At 33.7% G+C, this 20790-nt stretch overlaps 2 protein-coding genes across 6 annotated transcripts; both read right to left on the reverse strand.

The window, feature by feature from the left end:
• Positions 1-109: 109 nt before the first annotated feature.
• LOC128673572 (protein I'm not dead yet-like) lies at positions 110-8940 on the reverse strand. Of its 5 annotated transcripts, none has more exons than XM_053751514.1 (15): positions 8793-8940; positions 8050-8173; positions 7545-7697; positions 6581-6696; positions 6131-6245; positions 5541-5643; positions 4790-4850; positions 4177-4302; positions 3773-3887; positions 2812-2924; positions 2635-2729; positions 2089-2181; positions 1564-1763; positions 725-862; positions 110-335 (listed from the first exon to the last, which is right to left on the reverse strand). In XM_053751514.1, exons 1-15 carry the CDS (start codon positions 8867-8869, stop codon positions 210-212), a joined length of 1755 nt encoding a protein of 584 aa, XP_053607489.1. In that variant the 5' UTR covers positions 8870-8940; the 3' UTR covers positions 110-209. The 5 variants fall into 5 exon arrangements, with proteins under 5 accessions (XP_053607489.1, XP_053607491.1, XP_053607490.1 ...); XM_053751516.2 differs by lacking the exon at positions 8793-8940 and adding an exon at positions 8635-8768; XM_053751515.1 differs by lacking the exon at positions 2635-2729 and having other exon boundaries at positions 2852-2924.
• Positions 8941-9280: 340 nt separating this feature from the next.
• LOC128673825 (protein I'm not dead yet-like) lies at positions 9281-20428 on the reverse strand. Its single transcript, XM_053751947.1, has 15 exons — positions 20281-20428; positions 19793-19937; positions 19247-19399; positions 18618-18733; positions 17715-17829; positions 17291-17390; positions 16730-16790; positions 15706-15831; positions 14667-14781; positions 14342-14457; positions 13569-13660; positions 12251-12343; positions 11660-11853; positions 11277-11414; positions 9281-9546 (listed from the first exon to the last, which is right to left on the reverse strand). The coding sequence occupies exons 1-15, from the start codon at positions 20289-20291 to the stop codon at positions 9454-9456; spliced, it is 1668 nt and encodes a 555-aa protein (XP_053607922.1). The 5' UTR covers positions 20292-20428; the 3' UTR covers positions 9281-9453.
• Positions 20429-20790: the final 362 nt, after the last annotated feature.

Consider the following 20790-nt stretch of genomic DNA (forward strand, 5'->3'; position numbering starts at 1 on the left):
GTAGTTATAGGTAAAGATAAGAAGTGTCTTTCGAATTTACGAACTAATATGTTCTTGAAATATGTTATGATATTTTTAATTGTTATAATTCCTTAAATAAACACTGCCATTTGTTGTAAATTATGTTTATTTTCAAATTTCTAAGTAAAATTTAAGTAATTAAGTCAGATAAACAAGAAACGATGTGTGATTTTTGTTTAATGAGTGAACTAGTCTTTTTTATAAATCCAATCAGGGTAAGAATGCAATTCAGGCCAAATTACCGGAGCCCAGAAGTATATAGCCAGCCATGATATTAATATTGTAGTAATTGTAGGTCCAAAACCAGCTTTCATCTGAAAAATAAATATTAAGGCGTTAAATATATATCGTGACGGTTTCACTTCTGTCTAAAAAGCAGCGGTAATCCAAAGGTTACCAAAGGTCACCCGCTTGTAATTGTAATTTCGAACACTACACCTACACGTGTTTCATGATCACATGCCATTGGTTAATAATATAAGAATCTTACGTAGTTTCTATATATCATTTGCTTTGCAAAAACATCGCGAGAAAACCTGCACACTGGTAGGCTATTAAGTTCACTAGTGTGAATGTGAATTCTTGCCACTACTTACCACAAAAGGCATAACAAATGTCTTTCTTTAGGCGACCTGAATTTGATGTACTGACATCGGTGTTAGCAATAAAACACTAGATAAGAAGAAGATAGAAAATGATATACCATTTGACTTGTAGAAATGTTTGCCGCACCCTGAACAATCAGATTTCCAGGCGTTCCAACAGGAAGAAAAAAACAATAAGAAGCTGATAATCCCGCAGCTATATTGTACCATAAAGGGTTCCTGTTGACTTCTTGTGCCTGAAAATTTTGTGTTTTTATGTTAACTCTTTGTTGAAGACGTGGACATTGAAAAAAAAAAAACGTTTGGAAGCATTCAGAATGTGATGTTGGCGGAGATTGAAAAAGTTTAACAGAAATAAGCAACGCGAGGTTCTAAACTGACTAGAAGAAACAAAAAATATTTTTAAACATATTGAAAAAATAGAAGAGGGAAAATGTTAGGATACTTAATATGATACGATGCCTACTTCAGAAACATTATAGAAGGAAATGGAAAAAGGGGCCCAGGAAGACCAACAGAAAGGTACATAGGCCAAAATAAAAAGTGGGCGTCGTTACGTATCAAGAAGTGAAGAAATTGACAATGGAGAAAATAATAGAAAGAATTCCACAGACAATAGCCTCTTTCTAAAATTACATATTGATGATCATGCTGAATATTATTCTACATAATTTAACTGTTTTATGTATACTGCTAACCAGGCAAATAAGCACCTGATAGGCAATGGTCACCACAATCTATGGACACCTGCAAAACTAGGGGTGTCAAACGCTCGTTGTTGACCCAGAATGAATCTTTCTATGCTCTTTTTTAGAAGTTCTTTGTTTTTCGTATAGTGTCCGCCAAGTAGTTAAAGAAAACATCTAGGCAGTGGCCAGTGGCGTAGCAATAGTAGAGCTAGTAATAATGCTGTCGAGCAGGACAGAAAATAACATACCAATTGCATAACTATAGGCGCAATGACATTGCAAACTGCAACGTTCGATGCAAAGTTTGTGATAAATACAGTGAAAATTATTATAAGTAATATTATAATACAATTAGGCAGACTGTTCAGGGTTTGCAAGAAATCACCAATTTTGCCGTTTAAATCCGAATGTTCAGGTTTTGCAGCTTCAGACAAAGCAAATCCGCCACCTACCAACAAACAATAAGACATAAGTAAATTGCACTGGTTTACATCATATACAATCAAACAAGCTATATATATATATATATATATATATATATATATATATATATATATATATATATATATATATATATATATATCTCCTCGCTGTCAGTTGAGAAGGTGAGTCATACAATAATACAATATAATGGCCTTTAATGATACCATGCAAAATAATTAGATTTAAATAAATCTTGTAAATATTTATTGTATATTTGTGTGAGTGTGTAAGTGATACAAGCGATTATTTTGCTGATTCTATATATATACTTTTGCATCTGAATGTCTTACCCAAAAGAAACATAAAACTGTATGGCAAAATACTGTTCAGCAATGTCCAACTAAGCACTGACGGTATTGGTGATTTTGGTAAATCTTCAATTTCTGGAAAAAAACCTTTTATAAGTTTTTGTTTTATCGTGCTGAGGAAAGAAAACAACTGCTCGTCACAAACTAACAGTTAAACGAAGTAAAATTCTATAAAATTTAACAAGAATATTTCATTGTGTTAGAAGTTCGCTTGTCTTTTTTCTTCAAACTCTATACAGGACGATCATGCAGATATCAAAAGAATAAAATACAGTATCTGAGTCAATTTCACGAGCGTTTTGAACGCCGCCGTGGGCTGTCATTAGTGTTTATTAAATTATACCATACACAGTAATCAATTTAATTATCCTATTTTATAAATAAGTAACGTACTGGTACAATGTTAATTTTATAAATGTTTAATTAAAAAAAGAAAATATTCTTTATTCAAATAAAATGTGCGACACTAATGAAACGCGACACGCAGCGTTCAAATGGTCAGGTTAAATTCACCCATCTAAGACTCACCAACGCGTCTATCAAAATGTTTGAAAAAATTCAAATTCGATGGGAGTAGGCACATCAAAAACGAAATCAACATTGCTGCTGTTGAGTCCAAAACACTAAAAAACACAAAATAAAGTTGAGCTACTAGAACGCATTTATTCTTAAGCGACAGTAATTCCGAAACAAATCTGAACCTACTATTTATTAGTTTTATTGTAGTAATTAATGATCTTATCACCCCATCCAGTAAAAATTTTCGGTGAACGGCAGAAAAACATCAACATAGCTCCACTAAAAAGAATGATGACCATCTGAGAACAAAAAGGTATAACTTTCAACAATATTATTTTGATGGTAACTTTTATGGTGCGACGAAATGGTGCACAACAGAGAAGAATGGTACAAAAAAGATAGTATCGACCCGAGATGAAATTAGAATGTTTGTGAATATTATTCATTACTAGATGTAGCCCGGGGCTTCGCTCCCGTGGGAATTTTGAGATAAAATATTTAGCAATCTGGATAATGTACCTCTCTAATGGTGAAATCTAATGGTGAATTTTTGAAATCGGTTACGTAGTTTCGGAGATTACCCGCCTCAAACATACAAACTCACAAACTCTTTACAATAACAGTGTAGATTTCAAAACACACAAGACAAACGAACTAATTGAACAAATAAAATAATATTTAATCAACATGGCACTCTTAATGCTTATGGTGCAAAAGTAGCAATGGGTACCCATTAGGCTCGCTGCGTTTCATCTCGAAACTACAATGGGAAAATTCTTTGAACCAGGTATCATCCAGAGTTGTGGTCAAAAGATAATGATGGTAACTTATGAGATATATAAAAAGAATTCCATTAACGTTTAGTAAATCATACTCATGAGAGTTTTGTGTTATGTCGTATCGGTAAAAATAATACACTAGTCTATCTGTATATAATAACACTAGAAAAGGACCTTGATCTTGTGGTTGTCGAATGAGGCGACTAAGGCTCATATAGCCTGATATGCAAAAAAGGCATTTCCACGGAAGTTTGACGTCAGACGAACAGCGGTTATAAAACAATCTTTAAAATAAAGTTATTTTTTTATCTAACGCAATAGAGAATATGCAGAGAGAGAGAAGCAAAATTTTTAAATTTAAAACTTACGATTTCCCAAAAACTTATTCTACCAAGTTTCATCCAATCTTCCGCGACTTTCTGTTTCGCTGCATCTTGACCCTCCTGGCTGATATGGGTCTTCTCAGCTTCTTTGCTTTGAGGCCTTTGACAGTAAAACATAATTATAAATACGTATTAATAATAAAAATACGTATGTACCTGCATTATAATTACTAAGTTCTTTTTCATTAGAATGAATTTAAGATATAAAAGTAGAAATAGTAAAGTATATAACTTGCATAAATAACGATGGGAATAGTAGTTTCACCTCGGCTCAATATTCAAAAATCTAAGTCATAAAAACTTTCTTTAACTTGTACATATTGTGTTATGTTTCTAGAGTTAGTTTTAAATTGCCAGTGAGAACCTAATAGGTTATTCCTAATTCTTACCTTAAAAATCCAAAATATACAACAACTAAACAAAAGTACATAGCTGCTTCAAGTACAAGCATATATGGAATTGTGAATGCTGAAAATCTGGGAAATGTCAAATAATCCGGTGCCGATGGGTAAGCCCTGAAAATAGATGTTAAATAATTACATAATTATTGGATAAATGAGTCATTCATGAAAATCTATGGAAAAACAAACAACAAATGTCAAAGTTAAAGCTACGAAACGACGAGCTGAAGAAGAACTGCATTTATCCACACTTCTATTCTATCACTTCTTCCTGTGCTGTACTAAAACATGGAATAAACTTCTTTCAGCGGTGTTCCCTAATAGTGGCATTGGGTCTTTTAATTGGGTATAGCCGACATTGGGTCTTTTAAGAAAAGAATCTATCGGTTTCTCAAAGAGTCTGCAATACATCGGTGACCCATATCAGGTTGCCTGGTTCATGGGCTGCGGTGTTTGCTTACACCTGGCTACCCGCATGCTCGTGTGCCCACTATTAAACGTTTATGGTGAGTTCGTCTAAGTTGACTGCTGCAACCCATTCTTAGTTTGCGCGAGTATGAGTATTTAGGCGTAGGTAGGTAATTTGTACTTTATAAATTACCTTGAAAATAATCCTTTAAACACCAAATTGGTTGCAGTACCCACCAAGGTACCAATTCCACCTGAAACAAAACATTTACAAGGTGAATACAGAAATGACTGAATTTGAATTTTTAAAGAATAATAAAAATGTTCTGATGACAAATCCACGACTGCTAGAGCCATGCCCCATTGATCAGTCGTGCTCTTTTGCGACGACGTATTACGTTGTTGAAAACAATGGAGCTACAACGCATCGTCGCAACTGAGCACAACTGAAGGGGTGGTGGTGTAATGGTTAATGCCCTCCTGTGGATCGAAAGGTCTGAGGTTCGTATCCTATTCGTGCCATATGAGTTTGTATACCAATCTGACTCATATAATTAGTTTTCATAGACCACCATTTGCTTCCGGTGAAGGAAAACAACTTGAGGAAACCTGCACACTGGTGGATAATTTAGGTCATTAGTGTGCATGCGACTACCTGCCACTAGATGGTGGTAAGTAGTCGTAAGATTATAAGATATGTCAGATGCTTTTAGGCGACTTGAATAAAATCTGTTAGCAATAACACACTCGATATGATGATGATGAGCAATGGAGTAATGCTCTTATTTCCTTTTTAAGCTACATAAAATTAGGGAGAAACTGCTTATGATTATTATGCTGACGTGACAAACTTAAATACGAATTTAAAGTAAACTTTGTATTTATGTTCGTTATGGTCTTCGCTTCATAAAATAAGTGTTTACACTCTACTATTTAAAACTCACCAATAGTTGCTGAAAATGTTGTAGCACAGAAGTAGCACGTGGTAATATCAGATGCTACGACGCTACCATCATTAGTTGTTTCATATATGGTTAGGAGTTGTTGCTAAAAAGCAAACATATAGAGGTACTTAATCGAACATTACAGTTTCATAAAACCCGCCCGTTTTACCCCGGGCCTATAGCTCCAGGCGCCTTTATCATATGATATTATTGTATTAAATTGTGTATTAAATTTCAAAAGCAAATAAAGATTCTTTCAATTCATTTATATTAATATTAAAATATTCGGTACTTAGTGCGATCTGCACGATCTTACTATTATAGGCTTTAAACTTGTACGTGTAACAGGTATATTTCATTAACCGACCGATTGTATTACTTCAGTATAGTTTTCAAGTTAATGAATGTAAAACGTGCCTTGATGATGTAACCTAAATCGGCTACCAACGAGGGAATTCTTCAATGGTTTACATAACGGATATAATTTTTTATCACGCGTTGAACGCAACAAAATCAATGATATCAATATGTAATAGTGTCGAAAATGTTTATTTTTTGTACAAACAAAATGTTTGTTTTTTTTTACTTACGTCTTCAAATACTTTTAACATCGCAAAGTTGATTGGTACCATCATCGTTGTAGCCGCAGTATTAGTTATCCACATTGATATAAACATGGTCATAAACGACAATGCAAAAAGCAATCTGAAAATATAACTTAAGGTATTATAAATACAGCACAGTTTGTTTTGTCTCCATCAACATTTTTACTCATAGATTATCTACTTATATTATGTGCGTTGTAGCGCATTAAAACTTTTATCATCATTTCAGCTATTATTCAGAATTCATACTTATTAAAGTTATTTTCCATTACACCTATTAAATTTATGCACTTATAATTGGAATACAATGTAGCCTTTTAGTTCCCGTGCTTCCCGATCAGTAATATACTCCATTTTGTACTCCATTTTGGTATCGGTCCAATAGTTAAGCAATAATAATCATTATACCAAAAGGAATAGGGTTTACCAATTTACCGGTAATGTGAATAGCCGATTGCCTTTATAGCACAGAGTGCCATTCTTACATGTAACCCTGATTGCTCCACCGCAGCTGCCAGTATCATACTCCCAAGAAACATTAGTACTGTATCCTGAAATATATAACGCATATATTTATGCCAAAGACATATATTAACCTTAATATAAATCTGTAATTTATGCACTTATTCTCTTTTAGTAACGAGTATATTGATGTAGTCGCTTGTGGGGAAGAAACAGTAGGATCTAGGTCTGATGTTTAAAGAATGGGGTAAACAACCGGGAAAGCTCATAATAAGATAGAGTTTGACCTAGGTCCTTTTTCTGTACTATATCATACACAAAGCCATTTTACTCGTATCAATTAGTTTATGTGAAATTATAATAGGAAATAATGCTTCTATTATTTCCTTTGAGGGTGAAAAAGGTTTTTTTTTCCTTTATCATAAATACCATTTCCTTTTCAATATAAACCTCGTATTTTTTAAAAAAATATCAACTTCACTCAGTAGACTACCTGCTTTTTCGAACAGAGTACGAACTAATTATGATTTTCATTCAGAAAATTCGATTTCATTCTGTGCATGTATGTGGGCCATATTCATGATAATCTGTCTAATATTTCAAGAATCTGATATTTTATGAGTTCGAGCGGCGGTGATACCTTCTACATTTTTTTTATCTAGCTTTCAGGTCCCACTGCTGAGCAAAAGCCTCCCTTCTTTGTTTCCAACCACTTCTATTCCTCGCCAGTTGTTGCCATTTCATATCGAATTACAATACCTTCATAATATATTATTTACCTTTGGTCCAGCCGACTTCACATATTAAGCAACTGTCCTGTTCTTACGTACGTTAGTACTTTATTTAGCGGACTTTGGGCTACGACGCTCAACTAACGGAAGAAACCTTTGATGTTGCTACTTTAATGAAATGAGTAATTAAATATAATTTTTCATACATTCATATAACATGCGCATGTAGTTGATGTATCCATGACGCCGGTCAATGGAAATATAACTATTGGCAGAAATGATGTAATGGCTAAAGGTATACATTCAGTGACCCAGTAAATAGCCATCAATACTAGCGTATAAGCGCACCACTGGTATTTCTGAAATGAGCAAATCTATGATCAAAGGTTTCAAAGATATGGGAGCAAAAATCCACAAATTGATCCAACTCAGCAGTAGGACACAAATTACGTAGAAATTAAACCACGCAATGGATTTTGATGCAGTTTTAACAGTTATTTCGATATAATTACAAAGGTTTAGGTATATACAAAACAGCCTATTAGACCCTATAGGTACTGTCGGGCTGTGTCTCTAGTAGGTTTATAAAAATAAATACGACTACTTCTGTATATTTTTATAATATTTATAGACTTCAAATTTACTTACTAATTGCAAAGACTATATTTCAGAAATTAATAGTGATACCTACTGTATGACACGTAACAATACCTTCGGAGGGAATGGTGTCAAAATGGTAATCAATATCACTGGCGCCATCAGACATATAACGCCTCGCCAGTAGGTGGACGAAAAGAATTTCAATTTATCTATCCAAGTCAAATCTAAATCTTCTCTGTATCAAAAATTAAATAGTAAAAATGAGTTCTTATATACCTCTACACGCTTTATATACGATCTATATTATATTTAGGTATATTCTTTAAAATTCGCATATAGGTACTTAAAGTAGGACAAGGATGGCTTCTTTTCATCCCGGAAAATAGAACTGTTCTCGTGGGAATCAAAGCCTATACATTTTAAACCTATACATACGTGTTTCTAAGAAAAGGGTTTTTCTTGACAAACGGACGGACAATGAGTGAAAAAGTCATAGGATTACTCAATCTTACTAAATTTCACCTGATTTGGTCCAGTAGATTCGGAGCAAATTGGCTATGACAGACGGAAAGAAGACCGACAGACACGTGAGTGATCTTATAAGGGTCCGTTTAATTTTTTGTACAACCGTACAAAAATATATAGCTATAAACGATCTAACATTAGCCACTAATGAGACTGGGTGTGGCGTCATACCTGTCTGGGAAAATGGAAAATAATCCTTGAGCTTCAACACGTGAAGAAAAAGGAAGTAAGCACGTGGAAAAATATTCAACTATTGTAAACGATTTCAATTTTGATTTTGGTTTCTCGAAGTGTTTGTATTATATTTTTCTGTTTGTGCAAGAACTTACATGCTATCAGTGTTTAAGTTTTCATTGTCGTTATTATCAACATCAGCCTGATTGTTGTCTTCAGTACTCTCTGCCATTATCAGATATTAAAATTTAGTTTTTAACGACAATTAATTTTTTGTAAGTACGTATGGTTACTGTCGCATTAATCACAAATGACTGCGATAATTTCAAATCGGGATGGCTTTTCATCGTTACGAATTTATCGAATTTTCCCTCAGCGGTTTTGCCAAATAGATTCGACATTGGCCCTTTGAAGAAAAGATCTAGATATCGCTTTCTCACGTGGGCAATGCATCGGAGACCCGTATTGTGTTGCCGGTGATTGTTTGGGCAGCGGTGTTTGCTTATATATTAGAAAATATTAAGCCCATAAAGATATAATTCGAAATTCTGAATAAGAAAAACCATTTTTTTGCTCAAACAATATGAATATAACAAGAATAATAAAAAGACAAAACTTCTAAACAACAATAAAACTTGATATGTAAATATTTTTTTTATTTAATTTGTATCGAATAACTATAAGATATCAATATAAATAACCATTTGAAAATGTAACAGTGTCTTCTATGCTCCAATACCAGTGCTTGTATTAAATATATCAAGAAAAATTGAATTTACATCGAAAAAATGCGTAACAATACAATAAACATCATATTTATTTGACAGACCAAATAACAGGTGAGTAGAATGTAATAAATACCCAGGTTATAATGATGCAAAAGAATGTTGGTGCAGCACCGCATTTAATCTAAAACATACAATGAATAAATTAAAATTAACTTTTCGAATACGGATCCGCTGATCTGCGCAATAATGTATTGTTTAACTATATTGTTGTCGAGGCGTTACGTAAAAAAAAAATTAAAAATGACTAACATTATTGTTACGTTACCTTCGAATACGTTTCCTTATGGAGACGTATTCGAAGCTCTGTCGTGAAGAAAGCATCTCAGTGGATAAAGAAGCACAAAAGAGCTGCTTTTTGGTGAACTTCTTCATCTTCCATATTTTTTTAGAAACAAAGCGTTTTATGAAACTATGATCGCATAATTTTTTTAATTCTTCATGGAATATACTTAGTTACTGATATAGATGACGAAAATATAGTTTTGGAAATTTTTGTGTGTCTGTCTGTCTGTCTGCCTGTAGCGCATCACTCGAAACCTACTGGACCGATTTGCTTGAAATTTGGTATGGTATATAAGGTACCTAACCTTATATACCGGGTCATATAGCATAACATCTTAAGACACATTTCATCCCGGTAAATGGTCAGGTTCCCGTAGGATAATTGAAAAATTAATTATGAATCAAAAATGCCTCGGAATCACGGGTTAACATCTTATAGATTCATCCCGGAAAATGAGGAGGGTCCTGTAGGAAAATTAGATACATTTCATCCCGGTAAATGGTCAAATTTCCTTAGGATATTTGAAAAACTAATCATGAATCAAAAATTCTTCGGAATCCCGGGTTAACATCCTATAGACATTTCATCCCGTAAAGTGAAGGAGGTCCTGTAGGAAAATTAAAATAACAATCCACGGAGCCGATTTACTTAAAAATTTTGTAGAAAGGTATAAACAGAATATAAACAATTTGTTTTTATCGATTAAGGTCTGATATAGAAATAATAGACGCAGTATGTATATACATACATATCAGTATAAAACACTTCCGAGTGACAGACTGACTGACAGACAACATATACTCGAAACTGCTAGGCGGAAAGCTGAAATTTGGCATGTATGTGAGTGTAGGTAAGCACTAAGAGAGGATTTTTGGAAATTCTACTCCGAAGGGGGTGAAAGGGGTGAAAAACTGTAAAAATGAAAGTTCTACACCGTTAAAGTTAGTGACTTGAAAATTTGGATTTTGGTTGTTTACAACGAAGTAATGAATACGTGTTTCCGATTTTTCTGAAAATTAACCCTCAACCCCTTCATAAGGGGGGTGAAAGATTGTATGGGACTTAATACAATTTTCAAGATAAAAAGCTGAAAATTGGCACACTTACTTTTTGTAGTAAATAACAGTAATAGTAAATACAAACATTTTTTAATTTATGTTTGTGGTTAATAAAATACCGGGACGTAAAACGACATGGAAAATAGGACAGCACGCGTTGCAGAAAGCAGGAGTGGCAGTAGGAGCCGGAAATGGGAATGAGACACGTAGTGGGAAACAGGACGGGACACATTGCAAAAAACATGATGGCACAATATGTAGGAAACGGTACGGGATATTTACTTTACATTACATAGCAGGACGTGGGATTGGACAAGTTTGTGGGACGAGACACGCAGCGGGGAAACAGAAAATTGAACTAAAGATGAGAAAAAATGCGAATTTGAATAATATATGTTTACCAGTCTTACAGAGTACGCGATAAAAAAATTACTGAGATTTTGCTATGAAATTCGCGCGAGCGAAGCCGCGGGCAAAAGCTAGTATTAAATAATAATAGTGAGTGCCTACCATGGACTTGGTTCGGATATTTGCTGCCCCTTGAACTATCAAATTTCCTGGCGTACCAACAGGTAACATAAAGCAATGTGATGCACTATATCCAGCCGCTATACAAGCCCATAGAGGGTCCATTTTAGCATTATCCGCCTGAAAAAAAAGTATTGATATATCTCTTAGCTTTATATTTATTTCAAAAACATTGGTGAAATTTTGCTTAAGATATACCTAAGTTTTAATCTACAATAAGAAGTGAGTCGAGAAATATCTTATGATGAAGAATGAAGGGTAGCGTTTCCAGTATGTTCAATGGTTAATATTCATTTACGTTCTCGGCTGAACTATGCAGCAGTAGCACATTCTCATTACATAATTAAAAAACTAATAATACTTACAATGACCATAAATATTGGAACAAAAACATAAGCAACAGCGACATTTGATGCAAAGTTGGTTACAAAAATTACTATTATAACGATTAACAGAATTATAACTTCATGAGGCAAGGAAGTCATAAAACTCATGGTATTACTAATTTTTTTATTCAATTCCGTCTTATCTGCTGCAGTAGATATGGCGAAACCGCCACCTATAAAAGTTAAGATTTTTTAAATGTGTTTCTAAAATGTATAAATATTCCAGCACTAAGTGTCTCACTCAGTTCATCAACGCTAGGATTTTAAAGATCGGTAAGAAATGACCTGCAGCCGGGAAGATTTCCCAGTGATCTTTAGACAAGCTTTTATTTTACAAGTATTGTATATATATATATATATATATATATATATATATATATATAATAGTTAGTGTGACAAAAATAATTAGTGTGATTACCAAGAACCTATGGTTGTTGTCACGCGTTGAATGAAACAAAATTTCCCTGACAACAAGAGAGGCTTGAGTAAAATTTCATTTTTATTAAAACCTATTTTTGATCAGTGATCTAACATGGCGAGGCCAGTACTAAGTAAAGGGAATATACTTACCCAGAAGAAACATAAAACTATACGGCATCTTATCATTAAGTTCAGACCAATCTAAAACTGATCGTATAGGTCCCTTAGGTAGTTGCTCATGAACTGAAAAAAGTAAATATCATATGCAAGGAATACTTCGGTTTTCTTAAATAATTTAGCAGTGACAAAATGGTCCAATATAATATAAATAAAAAATTATCGTCATCGGCAATAGTGTGTGCCGCCAGTCACGTCTTTCAAATGTAACTTGGCGTTGATCAGAGGGGTTAGTGCGGATTTGCATTCGATGACGAGAAGTGAAAAGTGAAATGCAAACCCGCACTAAGCCCACAGTAATATATCTTATTGTAGTGACATAATTGAATCAGTTGTTTCTACGGAGCTGGGCTTTTAAGTGGCTCTGGCCAGCGGGCAAATATTTATTTACTCGTCGAATCAAGTTCATATTTAGATCTACTAAAAATTTAACCAAAATTTCAGGACTACTAAACGTTCCATACAACTTGGGGAAGAAATTCTAAAAAAAAACCATTCTAAAAAATCTTTAGCCAGCTGTATTTGTTAAACTGATTAGGCCAATTATTAACCTTTCCTTACCTAGTAGCCCTTCGAACGCGGAGATAAGAAAGGTATTTGAACAATAATATGATTGCAGTAAGCGGTGGTGGTATGGTGGTGGTAAGGTAATGGTTAAAACACCCGCCTGTGGATCGAAAGGTCCCAGGTTCGAATACTACTCGTGCCACATGAGTTTGTATACCAATCTGACTCATGTATAGTAGTTTTCATAGACCACCACTTGCTTCCGGTGAAGGAAAATATCGTGTGGAAACCTGCACACTGGTTAATTATTATTAACTTGTGTGTGAAATGGAGAAGGCAGCACTCCATTAATAATGCCAAGAAAGTCGTTGTGTGTGTTTCATTCCACGTAATGACCACGACCCTCAGCCATGAGTAATACGACTATGAAGAAGAAGTAAGCAGCAAGTAGGTATGAGGCAAAATTATAGTAGTTTATAACACATTTGTGTTATAAACTACTATAATTTTTTGATGTCTCCAATTTTGGATTTCGTAAATCGGCATTGGCATTAATTGGCAATGTCCAATAGAAACCTCTAATACATTGTAATAAAATATTTTGCCTATAATGTTATAGATATATACATAATTAGCTAATGTTACGGTTTTCACGAATAAATAAATTACCTTTTACATTTTTTCTCATAATTGCAAGCATAACCTTTATGAATATGCCTTGTACCTTGTGCTCATTAAATTGATCTTCGTATCTTTTATTAAATAAATTTAACGTATTACTTACATTTGGCTAAGCAATTTTTGATGAACACTATAGATGCTGGTAACAGAAACATAAAAAATAGGACTAAATTAATAAGTGCTGAATCCTTGATACTGAAATAAGTAATTTAAAAATAGTTAAATAAATGTGTAATATTGTTATTTACAAAAACTGTTATTGATATTAACAATAATTTAAATGTGGACAAAGTAGCAGGCAAGGAAGGAGGAGGATGGACATCTCAATGAGGGTTGATGTTGAACAGGTGGCCAGTTGAAAAATCATACCCAAATCTCCAAAATTCTAACGCCAGCTCACACTGTCGCCGAACTCAGACACATGCCGATGCGAATCCGTGAACATTGCGTGATTGCGAGTACTTTTATTTACCGTAAAGAATAACCAACCAGCAATGTATACCGAATCTGCCAAAGTTTGGCGAACTGTTGGGCTACTGTGTGGAGACGGCATAAGGTTTTTTTAAACTGAGCTTCGTGGCGTCACAGCCCCAATTTTTTTAAATTCTTATTTTTCCTTTTTTACCATACCTATTAAAAATAATAATATTAAAACTACATATGCTAATAATATAACTATCTAACCTAAACAGGCTAATGAGTAATTTTACATTGACCTAGTTTCCATCGGCACATTTTCTTAGTCTCTACAGCCCTAAATTAAACATGAAAATGAAAGAGACAAGTAGTAGTCAAACGCTAGAAAACAAAAGCATATTGCGCATAAGCTAGCCATTATAATGTTATTCTTTTAATTGAATTTATAATTATACTTACTATCCTTTTTCAGTGATCTCAAAAAAAGTAAGAATGAGATCAGCCCATCCTGAGAATATTTGTGGGGATCTACAAAAAAAGCCTACAATGGCCCCGCCAAATAATAATATCACCATCTAAAAATATTTAGTAGATAAGCAAATATATACTTAAGTAGTGCATGTACATAGTATGTACTTAAGTAGTGCAGGAAGCAACCGGGAACACGTTCGGATGAGAGAAAGAGATAGAAAGACTATTATATTACGATATTCATTAATAAATCTGAGCATATAATTATCAATGCACCCGAGTGTCATAAATATTTTTCCTACTGTCTTCTTACCAATTCATGACATGTAATTCTTCCCATTTTTTTAATTTCCTCTTCAATCTTTTTTTTAGTAGCTGTGATAGCTGCTGGCGTTATCTTAGTTTTTTGGGCTACTTTACTGTTAGGTCTGAAAATGAATTTTGCTTAAACATTGTATACAAAGAAAATAATATGATTGTTGACTATTATCAACTATTTGGCGTAACGTTGTTTCTGCAGGTTATTTATAAATCATTTAACGTTTAAAAATGAATAAGCTTTGATCACCCATCATAAAGTGAGTTATTATCTAAGTACGACAGAAGTAGTTCTTAATCGGTTTCAAAATTCTAACCTGACACAATTCAGCTTTATTGTGCCTGTGCGTAGCTACGTCTACGTCGTTCGTCACTCGTTTCCTTGGACGATTGGGATACACACATTGGGCATTATATTGGGTACTAGCTATGCATTGATATGAGAGAACTAAGTTTTAGGTTCATTTGCTACTTACTTTTTTGAGCAGATTCATGAGGTATACGAGTATACCTACCTATATATTGAGCGGTCCTTTGATCACCCATCTGTAGATTATAATAATTATCCATGCTAGGATTGAACCTTATTTAATAGTGTAATGATGGAAATTGTATCCATTATTTCTATAAAGCTATGAATTTTGAAGTAAAATGGCTAGCCTTAATTACTAATATACCGAAAGTTAAATATTACTATATATTTAGATATACTAAATCTGTACATAAAACTTCATTAATTAATACGAAATGTAATAGTTTGCACATTTGAGAAATAGTAAAATATAAAATTTGATGTGAAAAATTATGAATATCTTACTTTTGAAAAAATACTTTACATATCTTCTACATACAGGTGCAACAATTTAATGCAATAAATTGCTGTGACATCATCGAAATGAAAAACAAAACAGCGAGCAGAATGCTTTTACATTTTACTTACTTATATTATAAATAAAATTTTGAAGCAACATAATAATGTCGCCCAAAAACTTACGCGGGTTCCTTATCGCCTCGCAGAAAATTGATAAACATACCTTAACAAACCTAGGTACTGAAATGTTAAACAAAGGTACATGCAAGTCTCCAACACGAGCATGTACGGGACTGCAAATGCAGAGAATTTGGGAAATGTTATTACTTCCACTTTTGTTGGATATTGACTGTAAACAAATATATTTAAGAATGAAATTGATGCATGCATATGTTACGGCTAAACCCCAAAATGGGGCTAGACCTGGATGCAACCGGTCTCAGTTGGTTACATTTGGGTGTAGCCTTCTTGGACTGAACCGAGGTTAAGTCGTTATCACTTCGGCTAGGCCTAGGTGCAATCGGTTGAAGATGGTAACACCTAGATGTAGCCTCCTTATCATTGGCTAAATCTAGACTAAACGTGACAGCCAGTCTCAGATCGTAACACTTATGTCTAGCCGGAATGATAATGCCTAATTTAAATCTAGGTCAATCCAAGTATATGCATACTATACTTAGGTGTATCTGTGACCGGCTGCCCCTAGGTTTAGCCGGCTAGGTCTTAAGCTAAACTTGCTTGTCTTAAGCACTCGGGGTTTCCCTGTAACACAAAAATAAATGATTCTTTGATGCCTCAAGCGAACGAGTTGGATACCTACTGCATTTCAGATTAATAAATAGGATATGATATAATACAACAATTTTGAAACATGGACGAGCTCCAGGCGATATAATATACATTATTGTTAGGTACCTACTCATTTTGAGCGCGCAAATTACACACAGGAAGCACGTCCTTCTTGAAAATACTTACATTTACCATGGTTTTGTTTCTTTATTTTTTCAATACTTATTTAGAGCCTGTTTCAACACTTTTTGATATAATATCACACAGTTTACAAGCAAACTAACTGCTAGATAAATATATTTGATGTAGTTGGCTATTAAGCCCTATCACTCTTGTGAAATATATTTTATAGCTGCACTGAAGCTTTTATCAGCAAGCGGTGAAACGGGTCTTTTATTTTTATTCTGTTTATTTCGTCAGAAATCAGATCTTTTACTTGAATAATTATGTTGACTTACGTCTCATAAAGGCCCTTGAATACTAGGTTTGTGCCAGTTCCAATCAAGGTACCGATACCACCTGCAATTTAAATACATTTTAAAACTGTAAATCCTGAAATAATGTAATACAGGATGTTTTAAAGCCGCAATATATTTTAAGCGGGTTGTATCGGGAGGGTGTATGGTAAGATTTGTTTTCTTTGTGCAATTGTTAGAAGAAACAATAGCTAAATTTCAAGACTAATCACTACGTGAACTAATAATCATCATGAGCAATGACTGCTACACAGGGAGGTCCCGGATTCGATCCCCGGTCATGTCAAGATAGAAAATAATCTTTTTCGAATTGTATGTTATAAATAGTATTCTTGAATTGGTGTCCCGTAACAACTTACTTCGGGGCTAATTCAAACTGTGTGATTTGTCCATATATCAAAAATGGGTATATTTACTGAAGTGAACAACTCTGCTTACTTACACTTTATGATTTCTATTCAATCGTTTGGACATATTTATGTGGTGCTTTATTTTTTGACAATGTTCATTCATTCTCAATTATGCTATTTTATTTGTTCTTACCTATTGTAGCAGAATAGGTGGCGCAGCAAAAGTAACATACGGTAATGTCTGTTGCATACTTTTCACCATCTATTGTTTCATACATTTTGATGATACCTTGCTGAAATACATATAACCTTGTATTTGCTGAAGATCTTTCTCGGCTATGCCACCAAGAAACAATGGGTTGAATGAACTTAAAAAAATAATCGGCTGTGGTTTTTAGGTACACCGACCACCTGGTCGACGTCAACCGTTTCGGGTATGTTTTTGCCTCTGAGCTGGCAAGACTCTAATCGTTGTAAGAGTATATCTATTTACCGCAATGATAATCCATCGATGTATGCAGAAACCGTCAAAGTTTGGCGAACTTTTCCGGGATAGTGTGAAGCCGGCATAAGGATGTTATGATTGTCTTTAAAATAAATAAATAAAATATACATACCGAATCAAAAACACGAAGTATAGCAAATATAATGGGAACCATCATAGTTGTGGCTGCTGTATTAGTGATCCACATGGATACAAACGTAGTCACCATACAGATTCCTAATAACAATCTAAAAAAACTCAATATTTAATGATTCGAAAACAAAATGTCGTCGTTATATATCTATATTTTTTCCGGGATAACAGGTACTCCATACTTCAAAATACACATATGGAAGATTTCAAGAAAATTAGTTAAGTAGATAGGGCGGGATCAGGAAACAAACTTGCAAACAAATGGGATTTTAGAAAAAACAATTGGAATTAGTTGGAATAAAATGTCCATAACGCATTTAAAGTATGTGTACATGCACCATCTAGCGCTTTTATTACAAAGTTATAAAATGCATTTAACGTCACATTGAATAAGTACAGGTTTTTACAAATACCACGGGAACAATTTTTTTTTCTGGGTTGATAGACATCCTATGTCTTTCACCAAAACTTTAATTATATGCGAAATGTCAAGAAGATTGGTTGAGTAGTTAACGAGTAAATAGGTTACAAACAAACAAATAAACTTACTTTTACGCATTTATCATATTAGTTCGTATAATATTATTTAAGAGTAGCGGCCGTCCCGGCTTGGCTCGAGTAAAACCATAATATAAAAAAGTAACCTATGTTATTTCTGAACATATTGTCTGTGTCCATGGCAAATTTCGTAAAAATTGGCCCAGTAGTATTTGAGCTTTTTTTTTTAATTTAAAAAAAGAAAACTAAAATACAAATCTTTTCTCTTTACAATATTAATACAGGATTAGTATGGATGAAGGTACTTCCAAGTTTAATCAAGCAATACGAAGCATTATAAAATCGGGGGGCAAAAATGATGTACATATATATAAAGATAACTTACTTTTTATGAGAATAACCGATGATTTTTATAGTATTATAGGCAAGACGCTTATGAAGACCAGATTGTTCAACGGAATAAGCCAACATCAAACTTCCGATAAACATAAGAATGGTATCCTAAAAAAGGGGCCATGTCGGACTCATTCAAAGTGTTCCGTAGTTGCACATATAGATTAGGGATAGGGATAGAGAAGCAAATCATTTGTCGCCAGTAAAAGAATTACTTGATTAGTGTAGTGTGTACATTTCAATTTAAAAAGAGTGGTAACCAATTTCCAAGATAAACCATGTTTTCGTATTAAAATTATACCCCAAAAAAACAAATGTAGGTATGTCTTACTGTAACAAATCATGCAAATGTTACCGGCATTACGATAATGTTCATAATGTCGAGGCAATGTGAATGGGTCATTTGATCAGTAATAATTTATTTCGCCCCAAAATGTTTTCTTCCATATCCAATGTCCATTTTCAAAACTGGCATTATTGATAATGTTCTAATTATCACCTGATCACATACAAAACAACAAACGTGACACTGTTAAACGGAATTTATATTCCGTTTTTCGCTATTTGGCTACGGAACCCTTAATAATAATTAGGTAAATGGTTTCTCATGTAGGAACTTACGTTCATATAGCAGTGCGCAGTGTCAGCAGACGACATGACTCCACTTATTGGGAATACTAACAACGGGAGAAGAGCGGTGATAGCAAGTGGAAGACATTCAGTCATCCAAAATATACCCATCAATATAAGAGTGTAGCCACAATAGCAGTATTTCTAAAAAAAAACAAATAAAAATATTCGTAAGGGTTGTCTTTTCTGAATGCTAGAAAGGAATTTACTGCACAATAATATTGTCTAGGCATATTCCATAAGAAAACAAAGTTTATTAAATAGTGTACGTTGCGTTTTTCTGGGCTGGTTAAAGTTAACGTCAAAGTTGACTAGTACAACGCACCCTAATTAATTATTTAAGACACCAAAATATTGTATTCAAATCGATATTCGATTGTAACTATACCTACCCATGTTTTTTTTTACTAATTAGGCACTAATTTCACATTTACATACTGTTTATCTTCACTCACGTAAGTTACAAGTTTTTTAGTCTAATAGCTTCCATAGTTTTACAAATCGATTAAAAGATAATTTTCTTGATAAATAACTTACCGGCGCAACACCAGCGTTTTCTTCCGGCATTAATAAAAAGCAAAAAGCTATTGGAGCAAAGACTAGTAACGCTCCTCTCCAATGACCAACGAAAAATATTTTCAACTTCTCGATGATTTTTAAATCTGGTTCCGGTTTACTTCTCCTGTATGTTATAAAAATATTAAAAAATGTTAAATTTGTATTAATCAAAATTTATTGATACTTACATAATAGTAGTCAATGTATTTTATGCAAATTAAAAAGATGTTGGTAGCCTAATGTGCAATGACTTCGCTGGAGGATCAGTTAGTCAGGACTTTCAGATAAATCTCTAACCGTACGGATCACGTAACATTTCCTTCACCTCGACCTTATGTATGAGTATACATAGGAACATAATAAATAGAATATAAGTTCCTTACATTCCATGCTGTCACTTGCCATTTCGTAGCAACAATCCTGATCAATAAAATTTATAAGGTAGAGGTATAAAAAATAATACTTACAGCAAATACATATTTGCTTCAATTCAAGTTTACCGAACGTAATAGATGATACTTAGATTGTTCTGAGAAATAATAATATATCTGAAAATCTACTATCGAATTAAGAATCCAACGCGAAAGGCAAAGCCGACAATCAAATACGACAGATACGTACAAAAAGAATTTGTTTCGAAATTCTTTCTTATTTAAATTGACAATAAACAAAAAAAGAGGTTTTATGGTCTTCGAACCAAAAAAAGTCATTTCATCACTCTATTTCCACTCTACTTGTTTGTCAAGTATACGTCTCTGCCTCAAGTATACTTTGTACATGTCGATGTTTATACAAAAATACTTTATCTATATATTTTATGATTTCCCGTGTTGATAAGTCAGAAACTCTGAAATTACTCCTTCTCCACCTCGGTCAAATATCCACCCTTGCAAACTTCAAGCAAATGCTCTCATGATTTACATATTTACCTATTAAATATATGTAAAAGCCACCAATCCACACAAAATCTGAAACTG

Source organism: Plodia interpunctella, chromosome 11 (assembly GCF_027563975.2).
Source record: "Plodia interpunctella isolate USDA-ARS_2022_Savannah chromosome 11, ilPloInte3.2, whole genome shotgun sequence".
Lineage (NCBI taxonomy): Eukaryota > Metazoa > Arthropoda > Insecta > Lepidoptera > Pyralidae > Plodia > Plodia interpunctella.